This window comes from Watersipora subatra, chromosome 7 (assembly GCF_963576615.1).
Source record: "Watersipora subatra chromosome 7, tzWatSuba1.1, whole genome shotgun sequence".
In the NCBI taxonomy this organism is placed as follows: Eukaryota; Metazoa; Bryozoa; class Gymnolaemata; order Cheilostomatida; family Watersiporidae; genus Watersipora; species Watersipora subatra.
In genome coordinates this window covers 22,078,673-22,092,437 of record NC_088714.1, presented here as the reverse complement: position 1 = coordinate 22,092,437, position 13,765 = coordinate 22,078,673, and the positions used below count along the sequence as shown (strand labels likewise).

At 35.6% G+C, this 13,765-nt stretch overlaps 2 protein-coding genes across 2 annotated transcripts in view; both read right to left on the bottom strand.

Moving 5' to 3' along the window:
• LOC137399251 (monocarboxylate transporter 12-B-like) overlaps positions 1 to 13,725 on the bottom strand; it is a 38,514-nt gene extending 24,789 nt beyond the window's left edge. The window contains exon 1 of the mRNA XM_068085276.1: positions 13,700 to 13,725. The gene's annotated coding sequence lies outside the window, so the exon portion shown is untranslated. The remainder of the gene's footprint in view (positions 1 to 13,699) is intronic.
• Positions 98 to 5,418, bottom strand: LOC137400547 (monocarboxylate transporter 12-B-like). The gene is made up of 4 exons (XM_068086872.1): positions 5,091 to 5,418; positions 4,336 to 4,518; positions 4,071 to 4,235; positions 98 to 252 (listed from the first exon to the last, which is right to left on the bottom strand). Exons 1-4 carry the CDS (start codon positions 5,416 to 5,418, stop codon positions 98 to 100), a joined length of 831 nt encoding a protein of 276 aa, XP_067942973.1.
• Positions 13,726 to 13,765: the final 40 nt, after the last annotated feature.

Here is a 13,765-nt window from a genome sequence, read left to right as displayed (position 1 = left end):
AAAAACTTGAAAGCCTTAATATAGTCAAGCACCAACCTCTACAGTTTTATTAAACTAGCAGTAAATCATAAAGCATATTAGTGATGATAATAGACATCTATTCAGCATTTGGTGAGAGCTCATTGCTAGGTTTATGAGCCTTTCTTCTAATAGCGAAGGCAATTACAAACATGAGAGCACTTCCTGATATGGTACATGCGGCTATGTAGTAGTAGACATTTCTCCAGTGTAGCGTATACTCATATATGCCACCTAAAATATCATATATAAATACAAATATAAAAATATTACATCAATATATACATCTCAGACAAGGAAGCACAGTTGCGCATGAGCATTAAAATATGATAGATATATACAACCTTTTACTACAGTAAGAGTCATGTCTATCTGTTTGTCTGTCTGTCCGACACCTGACGGGTAGCAAAAAAGATTGATTTCAACAGGATTCAAACTCACAACTTTTAGCAGGTAGTAGACTGACACTCAGCACAAGTGGTAGACTGACAATCAGTGCAGTTAATAGACTGACACTCAGTGCAGGTGGTAGACTGACACTCTGTGCAAGTGGTAGACTGACACTCAGTGCAGTTGGTAGACTGACACTCAATGCAGTTGGTAGACTGACACTCAGCACAAGTGGTAGACTGACAATCAGTGCAGTTGGTAGACTGACACTCAGTACAGTTTGTAGACTGACACTGTACCAACTGTACTGATTGACCACCTTGGAACTTTGCAGACTTATTGCACAGGTAGTACGCTTGAAAAACTCTCATGATGCACCAGGCTGTCAGGGTGCTAGCGCATATATAAATATTACATTAACATGCAAATAATATATATATACCATACATACCTTACCATAAATATTATATATACACATACATATGTAGATATAATATTTACTATACAAGCTGTACATATATATATATATACATATAAATACAGTGAAACTCGGATAACTCAAACTTCAAGGGACCGAGCAAAAGTGTTCGAATTATCAGAGTGTTCAAGTTATCAGAGCACTGTCACAAGTCCATATATTTACTTATTTATTAGTAGATACATGAACATATACAAATTATAATATAAATCAAAAGCACAAATGGCTTGTTTCAAATTAAATGCTTCTAATGTAAAGTTTAAAACGTTTTTATCAAAAAGTATAGAGATTTTTCTATCACTTGAGATTGGTTTGTTGTTTGAGGTGATGTTATTGCCAGGACGTTTTTAGATTGACATTGGCAAAACTTGATCGTTGCTGACATGCTCAAAGAAAAGACATCTTTTTCTTTTGAGCGTTTTACCCACGATCAATTTTGCTGATCTTTCTTGAAGTTTATGGAAAGATTACCTTACTTTACCTGGGATTCGTTAAGAGCAACACTCCGAGGCTGTTCAATTAAAAGTTTTACGAGGTTTTACGGTACATTGTATATCACTCACGCTTTTTGAATGGATACTTATTGAATGTACACACGTATTTTGTGTTTAGGTCAAACGATGAATAGTTTTTTTTAGCTGAGACAAAGTATACGTTTGATTTCAACAATTTTTAAGACGTTTTAAACATTCAACATTCCGACGTTGATTCAACACGGAATCAACGTCGGAAAACTATTCGTCACGGGCTAACCGGGTCGCGCACTCAAAGATTTTCGCCACGCACATACAAAACAACATGCTGTTTTTGTTTTGTATGTGCTTGGCGAAAATCCTTGCGCCCGTGACCCGGCTAGCCCGTTCTATTCATCGTATAGCAGTATAAATCAAATTTCACCAAACCTTTAGAACAGTCGTTGACAAAAATGTTTTGCCGATGGAGGTAATAACGACGCTTATGAATTACGAAAAGTTGAGGTTTACCTCTATGGCTTGGAATAAAGTGATTTTCTAAAGCGATAGCAACCGTTTCGGTAGCCGTTGGGCAAAAAACAGTTCGTTATAACAGTGTTGAATTCGAGTTATATAGAGCCATTTATCATTGCGTGGGAACGGACCAAGCAAATCCAGTCGAGTTAACCATGTGTTCGCTATATCCGAGGGCGAGTTATCCATGTTTCACTGTATATATATATATATATATATATATATATATATATATATATACATATATATATATATATACATATATATATGTTGTTATATTCTAAACGTCTAACTGTTCTATAAGTGTAAGAGAAGATAAAAGTTCAACAGAGGGACCTGGGTCCATATTGTTGGCTGCACTGAATTTATTAACAGTGTCAGGTCTAACTTATTGGCGTGTATGACATAGTTGTATTTGACCATTGTATGTAATGAAATGTTTCTCATTACATCCAGTACATGTGAGCTGTGATTTGTTGTTGTCAAGTCTGCCTAGAAAGTTGTTACGCAGTTCTTGAAAATCAGGACAATCTATAGATTGAAAATGAGGAATGTGATGAAGGGGGGGGGCAGCATTGAGAGGAGCAATATTGTTTTGTGCAATATTTTCATAGTCAATGATATCCATAAAATCGTGATCATCATCTGGAAACAAAGGGGCTGCCAAGTCGATGTCATTTACATCGCCTACAACAGCTACTAAAGAATTCTCTGAATCAGATGAGTTGTCATTAATTGGAGTAGCGTGTTGTTGAACATTAGCCTTTGATGTCGATGGTTGCTGTGAGGACCTTCTATATATCCTCCTATTGAGCTGTGATAATTGAGAGACATGTGGACGGCACTGTGTCGGCCACGGCGTGGTGTTCTGGGAAGCTGTATGTCCTTGGTAGTTGACAAGTTGTTTTGAAATTAAATTCAAAAAGTCAATTATGCAAAACAAAAGGTTGTATAAAAATCAGACCTAATCTACTACTATCTCAAACCTATATTTTACAACAATAAAATAAATATTAATAAAAGCTGTAGGCCTAACCTACTGTACTACATATAATTTAACAACAACAATAAGGAAATATGTTTATTATATCTCTGAAATGCAATATTAGAAGTAAAATGACAAGCTGCTGTGTAATATACACAGTTTGAAAGTTGGTTGTGTTGAATGTAGAACGGTTTTGATAGCTATCTTTAACAGAAAGCAAGTATGAGCGTTCATGCGTCTGGAGGTTTTCTGCAAACTGGAGCAAAATAAAAAAATGTTCTCGTCATAAAGGGACATTGTAGTTCGGCCCTAGCTTGTACATAAAATGTAAAGAATTTTGGCTAATGTTTTAAATAATTTAATGAAACCTTCGGTAATTGGCCAAAAAACATAGGCTGATAAACTGTGTACCACAATTTTGTACCTGTACATAAGTCTATGCCTCAAACGGTCTACGTTTATTACAGAAACCTTTGGATAAATTCAAATACTGATTCTTATAATTAAATCTTGTAATAATTTTATAAAATCAATTAATTATTCCTGTAATTAAATATTTTTGCAAGATATTAAAAATGGAAAAATATTAGAAACCTTCGCCAATTAAACAATGCCAAAGGCTGGTGACATGAGAATGTTTTTCTCATGAAATTCACACTGCTTAATAGTTCTACTATCTGTCGCATGGCTTTATTGGCGTATCGTTGGCCAGTTTTACGTACGATTAAAAAAAGCTTTTTAAGTGTTTTATTGCGATTTTAGGCCAAATTAATCTGTCTATTTGTGTATAATCCGATCAGATGGGTAAGGTTTAAAATATTGTCTACAAATAATAAAGACTTGGTGACATATTTAAATAGGTTTATATGTGTTTTGTATCATTATTATACTTAAATGACTCTATTGAAAAATGGTTAAATTTGTTGATGAGATTTCGGTACAAGGGTTTGCGATGGTGTTGATGGATAATTTTCGGGAGTTGTGTGCACATATGCATTTATTATAAACCTCCCAAACAATTGCTTCGCTCGTGTTTGGTCGTGGGATAAAATACTTCCTGAAACAAACGGCTAAATATTTTACTATAAAATACTACCTGAAGCAAACGACTACATAGCATACTATAAAATACTACCTGAGGCAAACGACTACATAGCATGTTATAAAATACTACCTGAGGCAAACAACTGCATATTATACTATAAAATACTACCTGAGGCAAATGTAGATGTAATGCTGGATACACTCAGGTAAGCGAAATTTATAGCCATTGTACTTTCTACATAGTCGATACCAAAGAGCTCTCTGGCTATGATCGGCATCAAGCCAAACACTGATGTACCAGTTGAACCCATTCCTATCACTGCAGCCACCATTCCTAAAAGAGAAGACAACTTTTAAAACAACTAATTAATCAATCTATTGAAATTTTTTGTCAATAAGTGAGAAAACTGAAAAAAATTTCCACTGAAATTTACCTGCTGTATTATTGAGCAAGCCACACAGTAATGCCATGAGTCCAGTAAAAGCCATACATAGCCCCACATGAACAGCAACAGGTAAAAGCTTTCTATCGGCTAACCATCCATGGAAGATTCTCATCGGTATCTCCATAACTCCACCGAGTGATAGCACTATGCTAACAAACTCCTTACTGATACCTAAAATGAAATATTCACTTACACGAACTACTCATCAAACCAGATAATCAAACAAGGATAGTAACAAATACATGAGTTACTAGCTAGTGATATAGTTCTAGTCTTTCAAGCGTTCTAGACCTGGTTTTACCACTCGATTTTAGTTTTTTCAAGTACTAGTATATTTCCAAACTGCTACAAGCTGTAAACAACCCTTTGAAATCAAAAAATACGTAGTGCTACCCTACAGAGATAGTGTCCTGACTAGCTATTCTCAGTTGCTCAGAAAACATATTCCAAAAAGAGAAACTGATTCTCTATTCACTTAAGTATTTTATTGAGCAGTAAAATGTCATTTACCTCCAATTCAAGGCTTATTTTCATCACGCTAATTCCTGTTACAAGCTATTATTTTGCTAGTAGACATCTGGAAAGTAGCTCTTAAAGTTTACTATTTTAAACCCACAGTCTTAGCTCCCAATCATATGAGCTCCATATACTCAACTCACATTCTGTATAACTAGACTATATGTAGGTCAGAAGTTTATTTACTGAAAAGGCATTAGCTATAAATAAAACCTGTACTCTCTTACCTATCTGTTTGCCCAATGGAGGAATGCACTGCAGAATCGCATTGGATCCAGACGCAAACGCAAGAGCGGAAAACCCCAATATAATGCACCAAGGGTTGTAAACAATCTTCCATTTAAATGACTTTTTTTTCTTTTTGTTATCTTGAGATGGAATTTCCGATGTATTAGGTGCAGCAATTATTCTGGAACCTTCTAGATGTTGCACACTACTGGCGAGTATCTGAAGAGAAGAAATGTGATGATTCTCTTGTTTTCTTACGGCCTGACGCAAGCTGAGACTATCTAACTTATCGGGAGTTGAAAGGAACGTGTCTTTGGAATTATCCATGTCATTCTCCTGCAGGCATTTGGCTCCAAGAGACTGGCTTCTTTTTCGAATTTTGTTCTAAACAGTACAACAAGCATTATAGTTGAAAATAGTCATCTCTTTGCTGAATAAAATATGAAGGCTGTTCACAAGCCTAGCAAAATGTGGAAGTTCACATCACATGATCTTGTATTCTGTCACACTTTGCTCCATTGTGCAATGCTATTATATTTAAGAGAATTTTATGTTATATAATATTGTTTGCTACCTTATATCACTCATATTGTATGATAGTACAGTGTATTACTACATGTTATTATTATATTATTATTACATTGTTATTTTACTATTTAACATGCCTGCAGGTAATGTCTATACAAGCATGGCATAGTAGTGGCATTACTTCATACAGAGAGCACTTTATGGAAACTTTCCAAGTGCACCGGAACATGCTAACTATGCCTTACTAACTATAAAGACCAGTATACATAACTAACAATAAAAATGTCTGTATTAATGGAGTGTAGACTGCATGAACACACTTTATAGAATACACTTTCTTTTCATATTGTTTGGAACTTTACCTCATCTACAAAATGACTGTTGGAGTTATCTTCCTCCTCTACAACTTCACCGCCTGATTTGCTGCTTGATTTTACCCATCGAGAGTAATAGCTTAAGGGACGAAGGAGGGCTGCGAGCACCATGGTTTGTATACAGAGCCCAGCTGAAACAAAAGAAACTTCCAATATCACACTTACAATATTGTGAAGTCAACATTTCTGGCTTTTGCCTTATATTCCATGCTAAAAAAAATTGAAAATAATTCTGTGATTAGTTTTTCCATTGAAACTTAATCATATAACACTTTAGTTTCTAGCGTTTCATCTGTTTTACAACCACTTTTGTTTTTCATAATATGTTTACCAAATTCTCTCTTCGGTTTATCACATTGTAAAAACAAACTTACAAGTTTATTTTTACAATGAAAGAGGCTATTAATATAGTGAAATCCCATTTTTGTGCCTGACATCCTAAATGACTAACAGGTACAGATGCATTGTTATTAGAAAAACACTCAACACCTAACATTTTTAATAAATACTATCATTTATGTTTTATAACATTCTGATGCAAAGAGTGTTGTATTAAAATACTAGATTCTTAACTCAGGCACAGATAACACTGAGCATTTGGGTTAAAATAATTATGTGAGGTTAAAGGTCACGTTGAGAGCAAAAGTAGCAGCGCACTGACACAGAATGACAAGTCGGCTGTTCAGTGCCGGCTGTTCATGCACAGCTCAGGTTACGCTTTTAAATTTGAGTGAAATTATGAAGTTAACCTCCTTTCAACTCTCCCATTTCACTAGCTGCAGGTATACCGAGAAACAAGCTTAGTTGAAGGAACTTCTACTGTAGTGTATGACAGGCAATCACCCCAGAGTAGTTATTATTGCTATGAGTTACTATATCCTTAGAGACTAGCATTATACAAATTAGAATCAGTTTTATTACATTTGCACAATGTTTCAAGATCTTCCAATTTTATTGCTTTCAGATATCAAGCCTTTTAGATTGAAGGGCTTTTTCACTCAACCTTCTTCCAACTCATCCAACTATCAATGACCTATTTTCCATTAGTGGTGCACCCCACCATCAACCCCTGTTTCTCTCCCTTCCTCTCTCCTTCTCTCTTTCTCTTTTTCTCTTCTTTTCCTTCTCTTTCTTTCAGTTTACTAAAAGCACATATCTCCGTCTCTTTCTCTCGCTCCCTCTCCCCTTCTCGCCCTCTCTTCTTCTCCGCCACTCCCTCTTTCCTTTTTTTCTCTCTTTCCCAACTCTCCCTCTCCTTTTTCTCTCCATCTCCCTCTCTCCACACTTCCTCCTGTTCCCCTTTTTCTTCTCTCCCCCTCTTTCCATCTCTCCATCTTTCTATTTCCCCCTCTCCCCCACTCTCCGTTTCTCCTTCGCACCTTTTCTCTTCATTTTCTCACTCTGTCGCTCTATCTCCCCTTTCTCCTCCTCTTACCCTCTCTCCCTCTTTCCCTTTCCTCAACTCCCATTCTCTTGCTTTCTTCTTCTCTCCCTCCCTCATTTCTCCTTCTTTTCCTCTCCCCCTCTCTCCTTTTCTTCCTTTTCCTTTTTCCCCTCTCTCCCACTCTCTCACTCTCCCCTTCGCCATCTTTTTCCCTTTCTCCCACTTACTCACACTCCCCTTTGCCTCTCTCCCACTCTCTCCCACTCCCTCCCACTCTCTCCCACTCTCTCCTACTCTCTTCCACTCTCTCCCACTCTCTCGCTTTCTTTCCCTTCTCTCTGCCCTTTCTTCTTTTTCTCCTCTCCTCTTTTCCCCTCTCTAACTTTCTCTCTCTCTCCCTCTCTCCTTCTCTCTGATCACCCTTCTTTCCCTCTCTCTTTCTCTCGCTTTCTCATTCTTTCTTCCTCTTACTCTCCTCCCTCTCTCTCTCTCTCCCCCTCTCTCTCTCTTTCTCTCTTTCGCTTTCTCTCTTTTTCTCTAACAATTTCATTCTGCAAATAATGGCATGAGAGTTCAAAAACTAATGTTTATCTATTCAATCAACAACCTTTTTTTCTAAAAGTTATAGCAATGTGAAGTCATGTACCATAGCTCGCTGTACTTACTGTGAAGCGTTAAGGCACCAGAGAATGAATAGTTATCAAAAAGCTTTCGAAGACTTATGGCTGTGGCTAGAACTCCGACGCCAGAGCATGAGGTTGTTAGCCCAAGTGATAAGCCTTTTCTTTTATCAAAATAAGGAGCAGAGGTTGTGAATACTGTGAGTAGCATCATACCATTTCCTATACCTGTAACGAAGCACAATTTATCCAGAGTTTTCTAAATTGGACTGTCAGGTGCAAAATAAAAACATCAATCAAAAGTTTTTTATCAAGTGTTCATACAATCACATCTTGCTTGTGTCTATAAAGTATGATAATCTGCAACTATCTAATTTCATTTCAAGCGGCATATTTATTGGGCATTGTTTGACTCCCCTACAGTAATGCCCTATGTTTACATGTTAATATACACGTATATGCATGTACTTCTGCTACTTTTTTACTTCTACTTTTTTACTGCTACTTCTACTTTTTTACCTGTCTCTTGGTTTTTCTTTGTACAATAGCTGAATGTATTTTTTTACATATGCAATGTTTGTGAAGGTTTAAAATTTAGCCTTGCTATTTCTATAAGGGTATACCTATATATAGAAAAAAAGTACATTTTGACAAAAAATTTGTGATCAATTTTTTATGGCAACAGTTTTACTACAGCGCATAAATGTATAATCAATAATACTTCAAGATTTAATAAATCCATTAGTTTTCCATATGTTCCAATCACAGAATAAAAATCTTACCAGAACAAATTATTAAATGTACAAACAAAGAACCTTTATGAAGAAATATTACATTGAAAGACTTTGCGAGTGAGTAATAGCAACCAGTTTCTAGTGTATACTCCAAAACTATTTTCAAAACACAACTATATGTTGTCAAGTGTGAATCTGACCAATGATATAGAGCCCAAAAGGATAGCCGACGGCTATCATATGGGCGGGGTTTAATTATGGAGCTCTATTAGGATTGGGCTAGCCTGGGTTTCAAAGCAAACACAACACTCGCGGGGCGGTCGCGTTGCCTTGTTAGGTTTTAGAAAACACGAATCGCTGTTATCGTTTCATTAGCTTATTCAGCCAGTAGACCCCGCGGGTCACAATAGCAAACATTGAATTTCTGCAATGTAGAGGTAATACCTAACCAAAATAATGTATCTAATCAAAATAAAACATTTCAAATTACTTACTTTTAGTAATTTTAAAATTAGTAAAGGTCGTAGTATATGCCTAAAGTTGAATATAATTACCCGAACAATGGCCTTTTTTTCTAGTTTTTGATTAATATTTTGCCACTCCTATTATAAAATGACAAAGTCTTTCATCGGTTTCACATTGTTTTACCTTGCCAATAAGATGGGACAGCAGGCAAAGCTGTGCAGTGTAGTTTTCATACACAAAATCTAATGCAAAACCGAATTTGAGCTATTTTACGATTGTGACTATTAATATCACGAATGCTTGTGAATGGCAACTGACTGATCATAACAGTGACAATATTGGGATACTATATTTATTTGACAACAAAATGAATTCAACAGATAAGTAAAATAACCACTATAGTTCATAATATTCGTAAATTTACGAGGTGCTTTATTCAGCATTATTGTTTGTTCGGGTGCCGTGTTCGGGTTAATCCCAACAGAGCTTCATCATTAAACCCCGCCCATATGAGCGCCGTCGGCTATCCTTTGGAGCTGTATATCATTGATCTGACACTATTTTACATTATGTAGCTGTAGAAAAACACTTACCAAATATGACTCCCCTTGTAAGGTACATACACTCTATAGAAGGTGAGTAAGCGAACGATATCATGCCGATTGTTGATATGCCCACTCCTAACATACCAACAAACCTCGCAGATGTTTTGGCTAACAGCAAACCAATAACTGGTGCTGTAAATAGAGATGATATTATTAGAAAACTGCTGTTGATATGCTGACATTTAATAACAAATACCTAACATCTAACATAATCATAATTTTTATTTAATGATTTTGTAACTGATTACATCTTGCATATCAGTTTAGCAGAAACGATCAAACTATTGCATCCTAATCTAAGAATTCTTTGTATTTTTTTTTTGTATTTTGTATGTTTTTCAAAGAATGTTAAAACTCATTAATAGTTCAAATGATATTTTATAAAAATTTTACTGACTAATTAATTAAAAATAATTAATGTAAATTAATTAAGTTTAACTAATCTGTTTTAATTAATTAAAACAGATTATTCACATTTCGGCAGCTAAAATAAACCATCTATAGATGATGGCTGCTGTTTTTTTTTTCAATCATAACCTGGAGTATTTCACGCTAAAAACATTAAAATGTATATTTGCTAGCTTATGTTGATAACATAATAAAACTTTATAAATAGCGCCAGTTACAAAGTAGGTTTAAACAAAAAACTAGGGCAAAAAACAATTATTTGCTTCGTCGCCCCCAGCATGACAGCTTCTACTAACAAGCAACAGCAGGAATAAGATTCCAAGTAGCTGTCATATTTTCCTTCAATGTAAATATTTATATTAAATTGACATCACAGCTTATTGACCTTATATCAAATAAAAAGTGCAGGCACTGTAAACTTGATAGGTGAAGCAGGTGATTTTACTAACCTGACATATCGCCAACTATAGTGCTAACACTAAATATCCAAAGAGCAGAAGTAGCTGATTGCTCTGGATACATTTCCATCACTTCCACTAAAACGATCCCTCGGTTTTTTTCATTTCCACCAATCCAGAAAAACAGTCCTCCACAAGCTAAGTGTAACACTGGCAGGTTAGCATCAGATTGCACATCAAGGTAACATTAACTGAGCACTTCAAACCATTCATTGCTTTGCTGTGACACAGTGACTGACATTGAAGTTAATTCTAGAGTTATGTTATGAGTTTTGATAATTATACTATCAGCATTATTGTGACTAGTTTGATGATCGACAGCAAATATGACTTAAGATGTTTATGTTTCTATGGGTTACATGATGTGTAAACTTAATTAGAAGTACATTCAGTTTTGACTGCGGTAGATCTTGATCTCTATTTTATTACAATAAAGAATTCCAGTAAAATAGGAGTGTTGGTTGACAGAAACAAATAGAAATAATAGGGGTAGTAAAAGTTATATAATAAGACGCGTCTCTCACACCATCCCAAGAAAAAATACCAGTAAAAAACATACATTTTAGTTTCTGGCGCTACCCCCATTCTTCTCCCGCCAGTTTTATAAGACCTTTATCTTTTTGGCAACTTGGACAGTATAGCATTCCTATTTGTGAGTATTATTTGCCTGCAGGTGTGGTATTCTTTATTAGGAGACGCTGAATTGCAGAGTTCACTTATTTAGGCTTTGGGGAGCGGAGGTTACCACCTCCAAAGTTCAGCGACCAAAAATGTATTGCCTGCAGAGCTAATGTAAAAATGTTGTTATAGCTGTATATCCGGACTTGCCAAACTTAAAAATTTTCACAAATAGCAGCTATTATATATTGGCTGAGATGACATACATAATATCAAGGGTAGTTGAAATTGACTAATCACAATCCACTCTCAGAGACATATGACTCAGCGACAAATTCTCAAATTTGTCCTGTATTCTCCTAATGAACCTTTTCAAGACTAAACACTTTATCAAAGACCTGTTAGCCTTATACAATGTATATTAGGAAATGCAGTGAAAGAAACTCTTTTATCCGTAATAAAAATAGAGAATAAAAATTCAAAACAAGTTCTCTTTCAAATGTAGCAACTAAAGGTAAATATTGCCAACATGCAGATTTATATTGCAAGTACCATAAGAATTGACATGTACGCATTACAAACTGTGTTCACTTGAAGGCCGACACTAATACTGGTGATTCAAAACCTCCCTTATTTTTCCCCCAGTGCACTTCAAGCTTGAAGTTTTTTTCTACAAATTGTTCTAGCCTTCTTTATGGGCGCTTTCAGATTTCTTAAGAGTATTGAAATGAGATAAAGTATATCTAAGCTGTTTCATTTCTAGTCATGTACTTTGATTGAAGTAATATGAACTGATATCTTCAGTTTGTTTAGATAGCCTCTCAGGCTAGCTTATGAATTATAGGATTTAACAATGGACAACTAATTAATGCAAACTACAAACGTCTTAGCCAGACAAACATAAGGCAGAAATAAAGATCATAAATTCCACTTACCAAATGTGATGACCCATGCCCAGCCACGGTCAATTGGAAGAGCCATTATCAATGGTTACTAGCACACCTGTAGTAGTCTGTTATTTAGACACCTGTCACCTTCTGTCATCAGAAAGTTGCTCTAATTCGCTCCAAATCTCTACAAGGATAGGCTTTATTATTCAGGAGATAATTTTTATAGGGCTATCTATCTTTAACAGATAAAAGCGCTTCAGCTCATTATCACTCTGTATTGATTAATCTCTCATAGCTTGTACCCAAACAGCAACATTAAATTTATTGAAATATAAAATAAAATTGATTATGTTAATAATGGTAAGAATGTCATAAACCACACTAGATAATATTAGAGAAGGATGAGACTACAGATCTACAAAATAGAAACACTGCAAACGAACTGAAAAGAGTATGATAAGGTTGTTTCATGGACAAGGTTAGTAATTTGCTACCTATACTATCCTACCTATACCTACACTAACTACACTACACTACCTATACTACCTATATCTACCTATACCTACATACCTATACCTACATTACACTACCTATACTACCTATACTACCTATATCTACCTATACTACCTATATCTACCTATACCTACACTAACTACACTACACTACCTATACTACCTATATCTACCTATACCTACATACCTATACCTACACTAACTACACTACACTACCTATACTATCATTTATACCTATACCTACCTATACCTACCTATACTATCATCCTCAAAGTCTTTTAAACTGTCATACGATAGACTCATTGACTGGCTATCCTAAACAGCTTTGTGAGAGTTGGTCACTACTAACAATTGTAATAGTACATCACATTATGCAGATTAGTCTGCAGATGAACCTTCACAACAAAGACTTCAGAGCTTTTCTAGAGTTGGGAGTAAAAGCAGCCAACAATAATGGGGTTTTAAGATTAGCGATTAATCTGGTAGATTTCACAAGACAGAAGAGCTTGTTTCCAAAAACGGCAAAATTTTCTACTTGCCCTTTCAGGCTCAACTGTGCTTGCTAAGTTACACAGTTTTACCTTCAAGGCGTAGCTCATCTGTTATGCCCTGTTTGGAGCAATCAGTGACATGAAGTTGGAGTGTTTTCTGTCTGTTACAAGAAGATCAGATAGGTTTGGCTACCATTAACAGTATAAGGCAGCACAAAAGTACTTTAACCTTCTGCTATGCACTAGCCGAATTGAGAATTTTCTCAACTTATGAAAGCTGTCTCAAGCTACTTACATGTATGTAGTGAAAACCTAGAGCTTGAGGTAGAGTACAACAGAGTCGTGCTCCAACTCCTTCTTTTATACCTAATCCTATGAAAGTACTAAAAAACAAGGCCTATGAATTGAATGCTTGAGATCTTCCACCCCCTCTTCCACACCTATGTTCTATTATAGTAGCAAGATAGCAATCAGTAGATGTAATTAAACAGGCTTCTTTTTTAAACAGTGATACAACTTACACATTGCTCTAGAGGTGTACTTCAAGACTAGTAGTTGATTCACTTTCTATCCCAGCTGTGAATGAA